Genomic DNA, 19,522 nt, shown 5'->3' with positions numbered 1-19,522 from the left:
TCTAACAAACCTGCCCACAAGAATCTTGGTCCCCCTCAGGTTCATGTGCAACCTGTCACTTCGAACAGGTCATATCTCCCCCTGAAGAGATCCCAATGTTCCAAGAACCTGAAACCTGCCCCCTGCACCAGTTTCTCAGCCACACATTTATCTGCCAAATCATCCTGTTTCTACCCTCACTAAAATCCGGAAATTACTACCCGGGAGGTCCTGTTACTCAGCTTTCTACCTAGCTCTCCAAATTCTCTTTTCAGGACCTCATTGCTTTTTCTTCCTATGTCATTGGTACCAATATGTACAAAGACATCTGGCTGCTCTCCCTCCCTCTCCAAAATGTCCCTCCCAATCTCTCAAAATGATCTGAGTGGTGATCAGATAACCCATTAAAGGAATTTTTTGATAGAGAGAAAAAGTTGAAATGTGCATCTTGTGCATGTGAAATCTTTCCAAAATAATAAGCACACAAATGGTTAAAACAAATTTTGGTATTTTCATTACGCAAATAAAGCTTTATTCAGGTTAAATAATAATAACAGGCAATTGGAATTCCTTTTCAAGTTTCTTTACATTAAAACACAAAATGGATGGGTCAGCATTTATGCAGACACTATATAAAGAACTTAAAATAGTTAACATGTCAGAAAGAACACGAGAAGAATAAAACAAGAATCAACATTCAGTTTAACAGTGTCTAAATCCTTAGAATTTAATTTGTTCAGGTGAGAGCACTGGAGAACAGGGCAACTGAGCAAAACAAGGCTTTACAATTTCCTTCCTAGCCCACAGCCACTATGTGCTCCCAAGGCCTGCTGCATTCCCACTGTTCCTTCCTGAATTCCTACAATCTTCTTCCTCTTGACCCATTATTCCAGTCTCTCAAATCAATAGCTCACAAAACTCCCATCATTCCCTCCCTGCATACAAGAGCAAGGTTCCATGCAGTAGATGTATCCACCTAATTTCAAGCAGACTGTTGGCTACAAATGGTAAATTATTCCAAGAATGACAATTGGTCCTGCTATCAAGTTTACTAGAATTACAGATGTAATCCATATTCTGGCTAATGAATTGTTAATTCTTACATATGCATATTAGGCATGCTGATTCTATTCTTCTCTTTCATTTAATTCTTCATGAGAAGGGATTATATGGTATGATATGGATTTCAGGCATTGTAGTTGTTACTTGGCAAATAGCCAGAGGCCCGTATCACAACATATGAATGAAATTGAAACTCAACATTAAATGCGAGGAATCAAAAATCTATAATACATCTCTAGGATCAGAAATGGAACCATAAAACAACTGGATTCTTTTTTTTTAAAGAGAAAGAAACACGCAAGTCTTACTCTGGTCTATCTACAACCCAGACTCCAAAGCCCATCAATGTGCTTAACTCTAAACTGCTGTGCAAGCTCTTAAGTGATGATGCAAATTAAATACAGACAATAATTACTCTGCATTATTTCCACTGGAGTAAGAAAACAACATCCTGAGAAGCTTAACATTTAATCAGGGATAGGGACTGATAAAAATTACAGTACTAAAAAAAAGCAGTGGCAAATCACCAGAATTTTCCTTTTTCATTCAAATATTTATAGGTTATAACCTTCTTTTAACTATTCAACTGAGCAACTTTTCCTTTACATCATAAAATTTCACGTCATGTGGCTACTTAATTGTGAGTGCAATCAATATTAGTTTCATTGGTAATTTTAAACTCTTGGAGAACATGATGAAAATTCAGGCCTGTATTCTTTGGCCACAGATCAGTCACAACTTCAATGAATTGTGTAAAAGACTGGAGGAGCTAAATGGCCAGCTTTCCGTTAAGATGCAACATGACCTGCTGTTTGCATTTTCTGTTAATATTGTATCTGAATTAGATTCATAGTATATTGCCTTTTGTTCTGAGTTCAGTGTGGACCTTTCAACAGAAAATACAAGCTCAGGCACTAATGGAATCAGGAAAGTTGAGAAAAGCTTGAAGACAAGCTGAGTAATCAGGAGTATCTATAACATCAAATACCTTTTTAAAAAACAATTCAAATGAATTTTGAGAGTAAATAACTGAAATAACGGGCGATAAACAGGAGCTTGAGATAAATGAGATGATAGAACAGGAGAAAAACCTGAAATTCACTTTGGCTTGTCTGAAGCTTACCTGATATACAAAACATTTCTAATGATTTCAATCCAGTGTGGCAATAGCCATTTCCACATTTACTAACAGAAATATTTGCAACCCAGCACCTGCATTTAAAATGCAAGAAAATCAATGTGCAAGCCTTGTGGATCAGCAATGGATCATAATAAATTTAAAAAGTCAATGTTCTATCAAATACATTTCTCTGTACACTCTCTTCCAGCCTATTTCTTGCCCACATATATCTTGCCGAATTTCTATTTAATTTGCAACAGATGTACACACTAGTTTGTCCATCTGTGTCAGTATGATGAGCCCATATCTTGTGAAGGCAGTGAATCTATGTTAATGATTATAAGGTGGGTGGGCAGCACGATGCAACCCCACATACCGTCTGTATCCCCTCTTCTGCAATTTCCCCTGACTGCCGTTTTGTTTCCTCCTGCAGCTGCCCGCAGGCTTCCACAGACAGTGGTCCTTTAGGCAGCTGTAATCTAACTCAGAATTCAACCCACTCCATTTTCTAAGCAGGTTATTTGCCAATTTCCTGATACATTGCAAATTACTAATACTACACACATTTGTTCAGCATACCAAAAAGGCAAAGCTCCAATTTCTGGGCAAAAACATACATAACCGTTGAAATTATACACTTTAACAAGCTCAATTTTCATTTTATTATTGTTGTGAAAACTTAGAGCTCTCAATATTAGAGCAAATTCAAGTCCCAATTATAATTCTCTTTCCACCTCTTGATGTTTTAAAGATGCCTTCTATTAGAATAACTAAAAGACAACTCGGGAAACATTTTCCAAGTTGAGCAATAGAGCAGTTTTACATAGAATCATAAAGTGGAACACTTTTGGTGTTGCTTTTAAAAAAAAATAAGGTAATGGGACAGAGTACACAAATTAGCACCTTATTTCCATAAAGTAAATGGTATGATGGAAACATGGTTATTTGTAACCAAAATTAGTGGAACTTGGAATTTAGGCCTCAGCATCACTATGGAATCTGGGCTGACTTATTTTCAAGAAGAAGCACAGGTTCACTCAAGGGTATAGTCTTCTGTTGACCATGTCAGAGGTAATATCAATGAAACAACAGGAAGACACAATCATTTTCATTATTGCTTTGTTTCATATTCATAATTTCCATGACATCTAAGGTTTTCAACAAAGGCAAAAATATTAGAACACAAGTATCATAATTATTACTCTTATTCTTTCATAATCTGAAAACATTTAAGGTTTAAGTAGTGCAAGGATTTGCATGCGCTCATGCAATTTTTAAAACCAAGACTGGAAGCCAAGTCTGAATCAACTCATGCAGATCACAATCAGCAGTGATCTACAATGTAATCACAAGACTAACTAAGACATAGCCAGCTTTTATTTATATCTAGTTGAAAAGTTATTTGTTAGCTTAGATCCTGTATGGAGGAGCTCTAATTTAAAGAATATTCCTTTGATCTTAATTCACCAATTAGAAGAAATGTTTTACTAGAGAAAATACGTAACTTATCAAAGTTGACCAGAAGTTTTCCCCAGTAATTTCAGTAGGAACCAGCTATTTAATTTGTTGATCTAAACTCATTTTCAGTTTATAATGCGAATATTGTCATGAACTTAAACTTTAAAGGCAATCAAATTTATTCTTTACTAACAGTTGCAACAATGCTAAAAATGACTGAAATGTAACAAAACTAGTTAAATTTGAATAATCCTTAATATTTAGAAATTTAAATACAAAGAAACATTACAAAGTTATCAAATAGCAGTAATCAATTTTTATTTAACAAGTCAGAATATTTCATTATATAGAATTCTTGGTTTTCATATTGTAGTCTTATCTAGAATTGCAAGTTATCAACTGGTAACCTCTGCTTGTGGTATTTTGTCTAATTCCTTTGTGTATTCAGAAACTACAACCTAAATCTTAAAAACTTAAAGGTTTATGGATATTTAATTGATTGTGCAGTTAAGCCAGCTAAGTGTTATCATACTTAGTAAATATGATAACTATTTACATGTTAAAAATTAAATTTACATGTTAAAACAGATTTATTAGATTAGTCAACAAACAATCTGCTGGAGCAACTCAATGGGTTGATCAGCATCTGTGGGAGAAAGGAATAGAAAGGTCAAAACCCTGCATCAGCGCAGGTGTTTTACTGCAGTTTCATTGGAGCTAATGATGTATTCATAAAATTATTGGGCAATTTAAGCAAAATAATAGAAAATTTAAAAGGAGTTATATCTATTGCAACTTCTTGATCACATCTCAATACAGATCAAGAGAGTTTAGGATAATAGTAATTATTTGGTTATCTCGGAATATTTCCAATAGGAGGCCTCAGAAAGCAATTGATCAACTTTCTTTATATGAACATAACACCATGTCAGGCAGATTTTCTCTCTTAATCCTAAATCTAATTACTGAAATTTGTCTGAAACTAACCTGCTATTAGCTGACAGGTATATAAATTTATTAGCATTTTCTGTTTGGAACACTTGCCTTAAAAAAAAAAGGACTGAAAGAAATACAAGGACAGGCCTGTTTTAATCATGCCATGAATTATCAAGAGGAAAGAAACAGCAAATATGACTAATAATGTTCTTCATCCATGGAAATACCCATGAACCCAAAAAGAAAACAGAAGGGATGAGACAACAAAAAGTTTAGGCAGACAAAGTTGTGAGACTATTACGTATAACTGGGAGAGCTCTCTGAAAGTCAGAAAAAAATTGAAGCATGTCTAGAGTGAGGGAAAAGAGAAAAACAATCACGCTGACTTTGTACTGATGCTGGGACTGTATTACACTTCACAGTGGAATTAGCTGCAGGCTCATTTTTGTCAAGTTGTTAACTAAGGATCTTCATGTACCTTTTGAACTCATGGATTATAGCCAATAAGGTGCTGCTAGTTATTCTTATTTCTTAGCATCTAACAATGCCTACAGAATTAAAATATTGGAAATATTAAATGCAATATTTAAAATATGCATTAAATGTAGTCAAGGTTTCATATCTCACTGGCATATTGGGCCTGTAGTTACTCATGTGGCAAAGAAAATTAGACTGTTTTCATCCAGAACATTGGATGTGATAATGTTTTCAAAAAACCTTAAAAAACAAAGCCAAATTGTCAGCCACCTCAGGAATTAACTCCTCGAGTTTCACGATGAACTTGATGCTGAGATGCTAACAGTTCTGCAAAAGTACCGAACAGGCAGACTAAACAGCACATCAAATACAAAGTGACATCTAGTGGAAACAGAATATGAAAGAAATTTGGCAAGTGTGAATGATAGGAACTTCATACATGGGAGGAAGGCATGCAGCTATTAATTTTCGCTGCGTATCATAAGCATTCTATAAACAACATTTAATGACATCAAGCACTAAGAATAGGATTTGTCGGCTGTTGATAGAGACACTGCAGATAAATAATTTGTTAACATGAAGATGTGGAGTGTTGATACAATGTACGGCAACTAGTGATGTTGAACTTTGCAGATTCTACCTGACCTGCTGATTCCTATGCCTTCCTTTTTCTCCCCCTGGTGTGTCATTTTGAGATACACTTGCACAGAATAAACTGTTATTAGTTTATTCAGTAAAAGGAGTTTACTAAATAAGGTAAAGTGATTCAATATATACAATGATTATTAAGAATCAAATTAACATAAATAATCTCTTGTCTTCTGCTCCACTTTGCCTCTTTCCTGTTGTTGGTGGTCAATGTTTATGGCTGTTCCTTAATGTTCCTTTTTGAATTAGTTACAAAGCATTTAGAATTGCCCAAAAAAAAACTGCTGTGATGGTAATATCAGGGCATTACAGGGGCTGCAAAGAAAAGAGCAATCAGGACTGTCACAGAGGCTGCTGAGCAGGCCTTCAGATAGCTGTGGATCATGAGGTGTGCCCCATAGACCAATGCTGCTGGGACATAAGGTGGGGCCTGATTAACCCTGGCTGGGTCTCCTAGGTGAGGGCGTCTGATGTTGAAAGACTTGAAACACCCAGTGACCCCAAGTTACAACACTGATGATGTGTCCCAGCCCATCCTAACATGTATCTCAGCATCATGATAACAAAATAGTTCCATGTACAGTATCTCATTATCGATGTGTTAACAGATGTACAATATGTCCATTATGATTTTACTCAGGGCTGCATACATTGTAGTCTCTTAACAAAGTTTACATTTTCTGATGTGGGAAAAATAATGCAATAGGTGAATATATTTTGACTTTAGTTTAATGACACTTAAACTGCTATTTTTTTTGTTTGTCAATTACAGGGCACATGTCCAAATATAATTTCCCAATAATGAAAAATGTGTCCTGCTGTTGGCCATAGGGAAAATGATGAAATACTTTGTTACAGCAAACTGCATCTCAATTCTGTGCACTGCTTGTTGTCACCACAAACCTCCATGTCTTTTGGTCACTTTTCCATCCAATCCTTGCCACTGGGTGAAATTATGTATGAGGCACAGGAGAACTGAGAGGTTGTGGATACTCCTTACACCTAACTGGAAATGTGCATGACTCCTAGTTTAGAGAAGGATTCCAGATAGCCAATCCCAATTTATAACTTCAAACTGTTGTGTCTGGTTATATTTATGCCTGTGGTACAGCCCATCAGAAAATTTGTATTTTGATGTCCCATGCCAATGTATCCTGAATAAAACAAGGACTACAAACATACTGACAATTTATATCACTACTACCTCCACCACTTTCACCACTCTTGAAATCAATGTCAGTACCTACTCACCTCTAAAGAATAAATTTATCTTTAAACTGGCACATTTAAGATTAAAGGCTCAGCATATTTGACTTGTCAACAAAAACATGAAAGAAAGGCTCTGCAGTGAATTAAAATTCAATTCAGTAGCATCATAAAAAGGAAACAAATAATGAGAGTTCATTGTGACTGATTACCAATTTGCATATCTGTTATGAGACTTTAAGAATGTAAATACAGTTCAGTAATGTTATTTGTCCCTTGCAATGCAAAGCAGAAAATTTGAAAGCCAGTATCATGGAATGTCCATTTAGTTTTAACAGTGAATAAATTCGGAACTCAAACACACATAGAACTATATGTTTAATGCCGCTACCCCATTTGCTAGTATAGGGACAAAATGTTAAATCTTATTTTGCTGGAATGGTCTTGCTTTCACCAATAGATGGCGTTGTGTGGTGGTGGTTGTGGCAGGAAGGGAGGAGTTTTGGCTGGCTCCAATGACGAATCAAGCATGAAACATTAACTCCACATTAACTGTTTGCAGATGCTAACCGACCAGGCCCTGCTGTGTTGTTTCTTTTACTATGGAGATTCATTTTGAGGTATATTTTAACTGGCAGTCTCTAAGTGTGCACAATGGCCGTTAGCAGTCAAGTCAACTATTTGTCCAACCACAACCTACACGACTCTGGATTTCATCAGCTTCATCAGATGATGCACAGGTTTGGTATGCAAACAGCTTCTGAATTGAGCTTTCAACTCACCACCTGACTCACCACCAGAGCCATCACTCCACCTCTCAAACAATGTTTACTTCACACTCCTAAACATAACTCTACTATTTTCCCCAGTATTCTCCAAGGCTCCTCAGCTCATTCCTTTAAAACCTTGAAAATGTGTTGCGGTGTCTTACTAGTTTTAATGAAATTTCACTGTCTCAATATCCTCAAATAATCAGTACAGAATCTCCATCCTTCTTTTAAAACCCTCTAAAGCCTCACTTTACCTCCTATTTCCATTTGCATACACTGTTATTTAAATTGCTCTAATCAATGGGAGAAACCAAAATCTTTTAATTTCACTATTAACTACATTCTTCCTATAACTATTTTCCATCTTATTTCCTATTTTCTAATATTTTCTGATAAAATTTAATATCAAAGGTTACTGCAGAAGATCAAAACAAATGGCATAGTAAGTAAAATGTTGTCATAGCTAGAAGATAGACTGAAACAGAGAATGAATGTAAACAAGTCCTTTACTGGTTGCCAGAATGTCATGAAAGCTGTCAGTGGTGGAGCCTCAACTGATTACAATTTCTGAAAATTACGGAGTTGAAGAAACTAAAGGGATGGTTGCTAAATTTGCTGATAACATAAAATGTGTAAATGTTGCGAAACATACATAAGAAGGGAAAGGGCTACAGATGGATTAAGTGGACAAACTGCTGAAAACTAGATGTCGGAACATGCAGAACTGTCTAGTTAGGTTGGAAAATTAAAGAGTCTAAATGGTGAGAGATTACAGAACTTCTAGTTTGCAGTGAAATATGGGTGTTCTGGTGTGCATGAGCAAAAGTCTGGTATACGGATACTGGGAAGTTTTAACAAGTATGACTTATTGCTGTGGAAATTGAGATCACATCTGGAGTACTGTACTGGTACCCTTTTTTAAAGGGAAGATATCAATGTGTTGATCGCAGTTCAGAAAAGGTGATCCTGACTTAACTAGAATGGCTGGGTTACCTTCTGAGGAAACATTGAAAAGGCTAAGGCTGTATCTGCTGGACTTTAGATGAGTGGGCGGAGACAACTGAAATATTTAAAATCCTGAGATGCTCCAAATGGATGGATGCAGAGAGAATGCATCTCTTTATGTGAGAATCTAGAACTGGGTAGTCACCATTTAAAAATCCAGGGTTGTACATTTAAGACTCAGGTGAGATTTTTTTCCCTCAGAACTACAAGACTTAGAGACTCTTTACCTCAGAGGATGATGAAACAAAGGCTTTTAATATTTTCAGGGCAGACATAGATTCTTTTTAATCAAGAGGCGTGGGTAGGTAGACTGAATTGCAGAGGTGGGGTTGCAATCAGATCTATAATGCTACTAAATGGATTCAGGTGTTACTCCTGTTATAATTCATGTGTTCATATGATCAGATGGCTCCAAGTTCTCCTGTTTGACATTTTCATTCTCTATTATCTACAGAAATCTTTCAGGGTTCTGTACAAAGAAAACATCTCTATAAATGGATTGAAGTATCAAACAGATGTTAAAAATGGTTTAGTTCACAAGACTTTCTTTAATCAAGTACTTGTTAGTGCTACTAAATTTTAGAAGTCAAAACCTATGTGTTATAAAGATAATTAGTTTCATAAAAGCCAACGTACTGGGAATTCAAAATATTGGAGTCAAGGGATGGGTTTAATTTTTAAAATTTCACCCTCAAACTAGTGTACAAAAATGATTTTTAAAAAAAGAAACCTATTGTCTAAAGATTCTACAAAAACATTTGAGAAAAAGTTTTCTAAGGCACCATCATTCAATAAGTTACTGAATTAAATGACACAAATGCAATACTTAAAACCATCATTTCACACCAGCTGAACAATGACTTTTTAAAAAACCTACCAGCCATTTAGTTGATTATAATACACTGTATTCCAATAAAGCTACTTAACTAAAATTGTAGAGTTTTAACATTCCATTCAGCTAGATGGTTGGCCAGAATAGTATTACAAATCATAAGTCTACCTTGTAATTACTACACCCAATTTCTGGTTTAATCCTAGCAGTGAAGAATACTTGGAAGGATTCACTGAACAAAATTGCACTAGAAAACATTCACCAGTTCCAAATTATTTGTTCATGTGAACTTTTAATATACTATAAGAGTTCTGCAGTCTTTGTTGTAAAGGAGCATTCCATGCTGCATATTAAAGCAGATTTTCAAACCCTCCGGTTATCAAAGAGATATGCAGAACAGTGTATTAACAACTGACAATAAATGAAACATTGGAATACATTCTCTTCAACATCTAATATTAACTCTTCCAAAGGTTAGGAGCAAATGAACATCATATTACAAGTCATGGAGTCCTGTATTCTGCAGCCACATTAAAATCCACAATGTTCACAATGCAGACTGCCTAAATTTAACGTTACACTATTTCAATTGATATATATCAATTATGATACATCACATTAAAGTAACAGGCAACAAGTGCAGTAGTACTTAACTAAAACGCATCCCAGTGTTTCACTGATGTGCTGAATACATGGTGCAGGAAGTTTATCTAGCACACCAAAGCACATGGTTTTGCACAACTATAAATGATTAAATATTTCTACACTATAGGGAGGAAATCAAAGTTGATCACAGGGTCTTTCTTTCTTACAATACCTCATGCATTTAAAAGAATACCATTTCTATAAAAGAGAAACTGCAATAAAATTAAATATTAAAATAACTAATAGGAAAATATTGAAAGCCTTAATTTTAAAAAATAACATTGAAAACAAACAACTTAGTTGATTTCTCTTTCAAAAATGGAAAACTGTGTGGGGGAGGGAAATCACTTAATTGAAAGGGTGCATAACAATTAAAATTGGTATTCAACAGTCACACAAGGCAAGTTATTAAAATCAATTTTTACAATCTGTATGTTTGAAAACAAAACTTGCCATTGCCATGGACTAATAGATAATATTTAAATCCAATATTGCAGTTACCAGGAAGCTTCAGCTGAACTTCAGAGGTCACCAGCCTGCTAAAATGTATATTCGTTCACTGTTAAAAACTTGATTCTTCTCAAAGCAAAGCAGTAGCTGAAGAAATGACGCCTAATATAATAAATTTGTACATTCTCTACACCAACATATTTTATTTTAGGTTGACGTAACTGTGTATTTAAATGTGAAAAGAGATTATAGCATTTTGCATTGGTACATTCTACATCACTGAACAACTTCAACATAATTGGCAGGGTACAAGCCAACTTGACCACTTTCTAGTCGCCCTTTGCACCAACCCTGCTCGTCTTCATCTTCTACTTTTATTAATTCATCACCTGTTACAGAAAGAACACCAAGTTAGTTGCGATAAACATAACATATGCCTAACATTAGCAGGAAATATGCATTTTCCACAAAAGGTTTATCTTGAACAATTTATACTTTAATTTATAATCTAATATTTTTAATACAGATACTTTAGGTAGATGATACATACATTATTATATACCTAAAATGGTTGGTCAAATAAGACTTTATTTTAAGTCCTGTAAATGCTTCATTATTAGAGCATCTCTGACCAAACATTTACTTTCCTCCAGAATCCCAAAACTTCTGTAAAACCAATTTCCAAGCATATCTGCTTGAACAAGACTGCAACACCTGCAATTTTCCAGTTTTTGGACAATTTTCATCACTCAAGACTGGCTGTGATCAGCACTTTCCAAACATCCCAGGTTGCAATCCATTTGGACTGCACAACTTAACCATTATCTAAAAATCACTTGTTAGGGCAGCAGGTAGTGTAGTAGTTACCACAATGCTTTACACTGCTAGTGATCAGAAGACTGGGGTTCAATTCCTGCTGCTGTCTATAAGGAGTTTGTATGTTCTTCTGTGACTGCATGGGTTTCCTCCAGGTGCTCCAGTTCTCTTCCACATTACAAAGATGTACGGGTTAGAGTACGTTGTGGGCATGCTAGGTTGGTGTCTGAAGCATGGCGACACATGGAGGCTGCCCCCAGCACATAGCCGGACTGTGTTGATTTTTGAGGCAAATAATGCATTTCACTGTATGTTTCGATATACATGTGGCAAATAAAGCTAATCTTTATCTTTTTTAAGTGCTAAATGACGAATGAGTTTGGAAGCAGAGTACATGTGGATCATACTCGTTAGTTTGCTTGGCACTGCCAACTTCCAGGCAACATCAGCTTTTCTATATCCTTTTTCCTTTTTTAAATTCCTTTCACCACACCAATAATCTCCTTATTTATTTAACATTGGCAAAATTCCCCTCTTGGTATGAACATACATGCTGCAATCTATTTGGAATATCTGTTGCTGAATAATTGGCCCAATATCCAAAGAATTCAAATCAGAATAAACGCTTTTATTCAGCACCCTTTTTGAGCTTTCCTCCCCCACCCATCATAAAAATATGAAAACAATAATTTCTCTAATAATCTCCATCCATTAAATGTAGTTCAGTCAGCTCCAGGAGTGAAATTATTCAGATTTACATTTAGAAATACATAAATAGTCACCTGCTTTGAAACTTAGCTCATCAAGTTCTTGTCCTTCGTAGTCATACAATGCTCGTACTCGCACTTCTGACCCTGACGAATGAGTCTCATCGAAAGGATTGTCACCATTTGTCTCATTGCAATTGAAGGGATTATTGCTTTCATCATCTGACCACTCAGTAGTGTAATTCTGGTTCTTTTCGTAAGTGCTAACACTGTTAACAAAAATAAAATAAGTAGTTAACATAATTTGGAATAACTATTAATCATTCTCAAATTAGTACACTTCTCAGACAATTTAAACTGATGATATAATCAAGGCAAGCAATTTATCAAATCATTCCAAAACAAGCTAAACATATTATCAGAGAAAGAGGAATATATCTGCATTTTAAGCACTGCCAGTGAAAGAGTCCATGACAATTCAGTGATTTGTAGTCCTTTCCATATTAAGAAAAGCAATTCTGGTTCTTGCCATGAGTGGATTTGGCAATGAAAGTGATGGATTTTGGGAGCTTGTAAGGTCTGAGAATTGGCATCAAACCTTCCATACGATTTGAAATCACATCAGGATCAATAGTTTAAAAAAATAAAGTACTATGAAAGAAAATTTTGATTATTCAATTAACGATAGCACACATACAATCAATTTAACATGAAAACAGATGTACAGTAATTACTGTTCAAAAATAAAGATACTTGACTCATGTTCAATTATGCTACTAAACCCATTTCCTAATCTAGATCAAAATTAGTTCAAAAATAAATTAACTGAGCTGTACACTGCAGAGTGGGGAAGTTTGATTTTTGGTCTATGCAGGCAGGGGTCAGCCTATCAACCTTGACTTAAATAGGTGCGGCACGGATAATGTGTCTGCCCTCAACATGTGAAGAATATACTGGATTCTTATTCTTGTGAGTTCCTGATGGAACTGTGCCTGTGTGGATAAATGGTGGAGGTAAGATTAGGTTTAATTATAATGAGCAGCAACTGAACAAATTGTTCCTGTCTACTGTTCAGCAACAAAAAGTAGTAAAAATCTAAATGGAACACCAACCTTTACCCGTAAGGGTATGGAATAGAATAAGTTATGCTTCAGTATTTAAGGGCCACAGTCAGATTTGGGCACTAAGCCATAAAATGAATCAATTCATCTTGGCAGAGAGCAGCGTGATCTCAACTCATTGACAAGGTACCTTGGATCTAAATTCTAATGACAATTGTGTAAATACAAATTCCCTTGATTATTAAAAATAAATAGGATATCCTTTTCCCTAATGAAGCAGAGTATTATGACAAAATTAATCATTTGTCTAACTCAAGTGATTAGTTTCTACCAAATAGCAGATTCCATAAATTGAACATCACAAGTTTTATAAAAAAAAGTCAACATGCAGACATATACACCAGTTCAAGTTCAAGAACATTACAGAATACACATAAGAAAAGCAGATTGATATTTAAGCAATGTTAAAGTGACATAGCTTGACATCAGAAGAAACAAGTATAAAAACCAAGACTCCAAATAAATAACTGTTTAAAGGAAGAAACAATACATTTGGAATCTTTGAAATACACAGCACTGCAAAAATCCATGCATTAATCAGTCCAATGTCTTTGTTGATTTAATGAGGAAATGTTAAGCAGCAGAACATAACTGTGAAGTTCAAAAACAATTTTTCACCGACTTTTTTGGAATTGTGTTCTCCTTCTCATCGACAGGCTTTTCATTCTCCTCCTCCTCAAATGGGTTACAACTGGAACGTATCGAGTTAGTAGTACTCCGGACACTAAGACTGTCATTTGAAATAACATCATTAAGAGCAGGCTTCTTTCACAATGTAATTCAATCAGTACTCTTCCGTCAGCTGTCAAAAATAAGGTTACTTATGCTGCTGGAGCTTCATGAAATGATTGTTAAATGCACCAGCAATGACTTTTTCCAAACACCAACTAATCCACAAAACATACCAATACCTTTTGCTAATTAATACATTCTTGTATTTCAGGATTGTGTCTGTCCTGCTTTTAGCATATGCAGTCAAATCCTAACTTTATGTACTTTATCAGCAAAAAATCATATTATGCATTTCAAAATTTTGTGTAATTACAATTTTAGTCAAGAGTTCTGCAGATATTTATCTCAGTTTATCTGGACTTTAAATTTAATTACAGATACAATGCAGAATAGGTCCTTCTGGCCCTTTGAGCTGCACCACCCAGCAATCCCAATTTAACCCTAATTTAATCATGGGACAACTTACAACGATCAATTAACTTTCCCAGTACGTCTTTGGACTGTGGGAAGAAACTTAAAGACGCAATAAAACTCGTGCACTCTGTGGGGAGGACGTACAGAGACTTCTTTAAGAGGACGCCAGGACTGAACTCCGATGCCCCAGCTGTACCGTGCTAACTGCTATGCTACCATCTCGGAACCAATGTAAATTTTTACATTTAAAGTGGCAATGCTCACAACATGTCAGTTAGCATCTAATTAGAAATTTATCAATGATTTGTCTGTACCTTGCCATGCCATATGGTTCAATCAACAACCTCTAATGCTGGTGGGTCATTAACTTTGATTCAGACACATTGGCAAACCTCCACAGATTATCTGGATATCTTTCTAATGGTACAAGTCAAGTAGTAAAATGACTTTTGTGAAATGTCAGTCTTGAAAAATTGATTGAGGATAATCTCAAAAATATTTGGTGCAATTTGTACAGAATACCTTTTTAAAAAAGACAAATTTTAAACTTGTCTATTAACTAAAGAATTTACAACTGAATCATTAACATCTTTAGTTCATCACTAAATGGTTGACTGGTTCCATACAAATCTGTAGGGGTGGACAGTAATGTATTTAAAGAAGAATACAGGCTTTTCTACAGAAGCCCCAGTTTCATAAACATTGCAAAATTTGTTAAGTATAACAAGAATTTGCAAATGTCAATATGAATGTAAGAACATCATGAGCAGGTTACATGCCCCTCAAGACTCCTCTGTCATTTTCAAGGCTGATCTGTGAATCTTTTCTGCATCCTCTAGATTAATGACATCCTCCTTAGAGCTTGGCATCAGAACTGCACACAATACTCCAAGTGCTGTCTCACCAGCATCTTGTACAGCTGTAACATGACATCACAAGTCTTGATACTCACTGCCATGACCAATGAAAATAAACATGCCAAATGTCTTTTTCACCACCCACCCAGCTGTGTCAACACTTTAAGGGAACTATAAATTTTGATCCCTAGATCTCTATTCAACAACACACTCCAGACTTCTGCCTTGGCTTAACTTCTCAAAGTGCATCACTTCAAATTCTCTGAATTAAATTTGATCTATTCTTCCTTTTCCCACTTTTCCATTTGACCTAGAACCTGTTGTAATCTTAGAAGACCTTCTTAACTGTCCACTACGCAACAAATTTTGGTACCATCTTCATTCTCATCCAAATGTTAGTAATGATGAGAAACAACAGGGGACCCAGCATGATTCCTCTGGCACAGTCTTTCGATCTGTAAAACAGTCCTCCACCACCACACCCTCACTCCTACCACTTTGCCAATTGGTTAGCTCACTCAGGATCCCACAGTATCTAACTTTTCAGATCAGCCTCCCATACATGTTGTCAAAAAGGTCTGACTAAAGTCCATACAGATAACTTCTATTACCCTGCCCTCATCAATCGTGCAGGACTGCACCATTTAGGCAAAAGACTGGTTATTACCTTGTTGAAAAGAAGAGGAGACACACATGTCCCCTTATTCTAATTTTTTTTCTTGAAGATCCTCTCATTATCTGCTTCAAGTCACCTCTTGGTTTTCTAATCATCAAACAGCAGAGGCCCTATCTTCTCAATCTTTCCTTCTAATTCAACCCCTTCTTCCCATGAATCAATTCAGTGAACCAATGCAAGTATATTCTTCCATAAATGTAGAAACAAAAACAGTGTTCCAGATGTATTATACAGTATGTAATATACCAATGCATTCAAACATCCTACACAGTTAAAGCAAGACTTCTTCACTCTAATACCATATCCCCTTTGCAATTATGGCCAACACTATTTTTGCCTTCCTAATTACTCGTCACACCTGCATAGGAACTTTGCATTTCATACACAAGGGCACTCAGTTTTGCTGTATCACCGTATTCTGTACAAAGAGTCACCAAAATACTCATCTGCACTATATGCACTGTCGAGGAATATTCTGTGTTAATTTTTTCCCCAATGGTGAGCTAACAATAGTTTGCAATTACTCAATCTCTTACCTGTTGTATTTTGATGGCTGGACTCCCTGATCACCCGTCTGACTGACGCTTGTCAAGACCACTCCATCTCCAGTCTTTTTCGGCTTTTCTCTCCTGCTGAGTGTGCGATTGATATCTATACTCCATTCCTGTTATTATAAGTAACATTGAATGAAAAAATAATTTTTCCAGCACATTTAGCCAATTAAATATATTAAACGTTGCCACATTTAGTTAAAAATTGCTGCCATCTTCAAAATAATCAGGAATAAGGCCAGTGTGCGATTTCTGTAACCTGCCTCGAGAGTTTTGTCTAAAATGACAGTTAAATTTCAACTCCATGATTAAGAACCATATTCAAAACCAGACACAGATACAAAAATAAACCTGAAATTCTATTATAAATTCAAATAGAAAATGTGAAATTGTAAAAACTGATTACATAGCAGTCACAAGTAATTTTTCGCACAATATTAGGGTTACATCCAGTTGCCCATAAGATGGGGGTGGTGGTGAATTGCTACAGTCTTTCTCATGAAGGCATACCATAGTACCAACAAACATTGAAAGTAAGGCTCGTACTGTACTTGTTGGAAATGGCCATTTCTTCACACTTGTATAGCACATGCCACTTGACATATATCAGATCATATCCAAATGGTTTTGTGGAAGAAAGAAATTTGCAGGAGATTTTAGAGGATTTAACAAACTAGTTAAATAATGGGGAACAAGTGAACGTAATCTCTTTAGATTTCCAAAAGGCATTTTGATAAGGTGCAAATAGAAGTTCAAAGCATAAGAGCATTGAGGGCTGCAGATACTGGCATAGTTATGGGAGTAATTAACTAACAGAAAACAATTGGGTCATTTTCAAATTGGAGATTATAAGTAGTGGGGATCTGGGACCTCAACGAATTATAATTCATATTAATGATTTGGACGGAGGAACAGAATGCACTGCAGTACTGAGGATGATATAAAAACAGATGGATTAATCAAGTTGTGGGGAAGACACAAAAGGGCTGCATAGGGATAGACATAAGTGAGTAATCAAGTAAGCAGATGAAGTCAAATATAGTTAAATGTGAGGTTATCAACTTCGAAATGATTAATGAAAAAGCAAATTGTTATTTAAACGGAGTGAGTCCACAAAAGGTTACTGTACAAAGGAATCTGGGAATTCTAGCACTTGAAATTAATTGTTGGCATTCAGGTACAGCAAGTGATTAGGAATGAAGACATAAAATATTGGCATTTATTGCAAGTACAATAGCAGAGAAGCTTTAATGCACCTTTAAAGAGCTCTAGCTACCCATACAGTTTTGGTCTCCATACTTAAGATGGATGTGCTTACATTGGGGGCACTGCAGAGAATTTCATTGAACTGATTCCTTGAAAAGGGGGTGGACTTCTGATGAAAAGTTTGGTCTATATTCATTGAAACCTAAGATTCTGAGGAGAACTGATAAGATGAATGCTGAGAAGATATTTCACCTAATGCAGAAATGTAGAACTAGGGGACATGGTTTCTGAATAAGGGGTTGACTACGTCAGTTGGAGGAAAAGGTAATTTTTCTTAGAGGATCATGAATCTTTGGAATTCTCACCCCCAGTGAGCTTTGGAAGAGGTCACTGAATATATTCAAGAAAAAGACTGATAGACATTTAGATCACAAGGAGATCAATGTGTACAGGAAGAGCATGGGAAAGTGCTGTAAAGACCTAGATGGGTAGGCTATATTCTGACTGATGGCAGAGCAGACTCAAGATGTTAACTGGCTACGCTATTTCTTCTGTTCGAATGAATATTAGAATGAATCTGCCATCGGTCAGATCAATGAAAACACGGTATTGCTTATTTTAAAAATTTTGTAGAGTTGCAAGTTGAATTGAACACTGTATGATCATAAAACATCGTCATTCAACTCTAGATTTTTAAACTTTTTCAGGTTGTTAAATGTCAACTGGTACAAACACCACCATCCAAAACACTGATGTGAAACTTGTGCAAATCATCAGATTTTGACTTGTTTATTTTTTTAATCCCCATCTTTCTCTTGCAAGTTCACTGGTCTTAAATTCCTCAGCCTTTGACTACTGAATTCTTCCAACTTTTCATCCATTATTAGTGAGAAAACCTGCAATTTCCTTGGACTCCCCCATTGCACCCATTCATCTCTCCCTTCACTTCAAAATGTTAATATCAAGATTAACTTGGGCTTTTAAAATCACTCTCCTGCAGCACAAAACATTTAGTTATGCCCCATTTATATTCTCCTCTCTACATCAAGTGTCATCAGACATTTTTCTACCTATGGTTCCATCATAAATAGTCATTGCTGACAGATAAGGTTCCAACAAATTTACATGTCATTATGACCAGGTCTGAGTTGCACAACCTCAATTCCACATTGCTGAAAGATTCTTCTAGTTTGTTTTTTTTTAAAGTATCAAGCCAAACATGGTGCCTTTAAGTGTATTTCAAGCTAAATTAAATAAATGTATTTCCAAACATGCAAAAGAACAAGAAAGACATAAGTTGAATAAAGTGAGGTCAATGGTTCAGCAAGGCTCAACAGTAGCACTCTCATCCCTTGGTCACAGTGATTGTCTATTGTTGATCTATATTCAAACTCAAGTTTTAATATTATACTGAAGGTATTATTGCATTGCAGGAGACACTGCCTTTAAATCAAGACACCAACACCATTCACAGAAGATAAACATCTATGAATTTTTTTAAACATGCACCCTCATCCATCAGGAGGAAGATATCTGTCATTTGGATATATGTTAGTTATGAAGACTTTACAGTTCAGTTACCAATCCAACAATATTGACTGCAATTACCCAATAATGATAAAGGCATACAGTATTTCAGAGACAAGAAAGAAAACAAAATACACTAATTAATGAGTCCTGACGAAGGGTCTCAACCCAAAACGTCAACTGTACTTCTTCCTATAGATGCTGCCTGGCCTGCTGCGTTCCACCAGCATTTTGTGTGTGTTGTTTGAATTCCAGCATCTGCAGATTTCCTCGTGTTTACACAAATTAACATGTTCTTTTAAATGGACACTTTTTAGCTACTGCCTT

General features: G+C 35.7%; 1 protein-coding gene across 4 annotated transcripts in view; it reads right to left on the bottom strand.

The window, feature by feature from the left end:
- Nucleotides 1-480: 480 nt before the first annotated feature.
- The window catches only part of LOC140734792 (protein kinase C and casein kinase substrate in neurons protein 2-like), a 117,080-nt gene continuing 98,038 nt past the window's right edge, over nt 481-19,522 (bottom strand). For 3 of the 4 annotated variants that reach the window (XM_073059311.1, XM_073059314.1, XM_073059312.1), the window contains 4 exons: nt 16,448-16,575; nt 13,855-13,962; nt 12,187-12,380; nt 481-10,977 (listed from right to left, as the gene is read on the bottom strand). In XM_073059311.1, coding sequence (XP_072915412.1) covers nt 10,865-10,977; nt 12,187-12,380; nt 13,855-13,962; nt 16,448-16,575 — 543 coding nt within the window. In that variant the 3' untranslated portion in view covers nt 481-10,864. The remainder of the gene's footprint in view (nt 10,978-12,186; nt 12,381-13,854; nt 13,963-16,447; nt 16,576-19,522) is intronic. The other variant, XM_073059313.1, reaches the window with a different exon arrangement.

The sequence above is a fragment of the Hemitrygon akajei genome, chromosome 10 (assembly GCF_048418815.1).
Source record: "Hemitrygon akajei chromosome 10, sHemAka1.3, whole genome shotgun sequence".
Taxonomy (NCBI): Eukaryota; Metazoa; Chordata; class Chondrichthyes; order Myliobatiformes; family Dasyatidae; genus Hemitrygon; species Hemitrygon akajei.
This window is presented reverse-complemented; position numbering and strand designations above follow the sequence as displayed.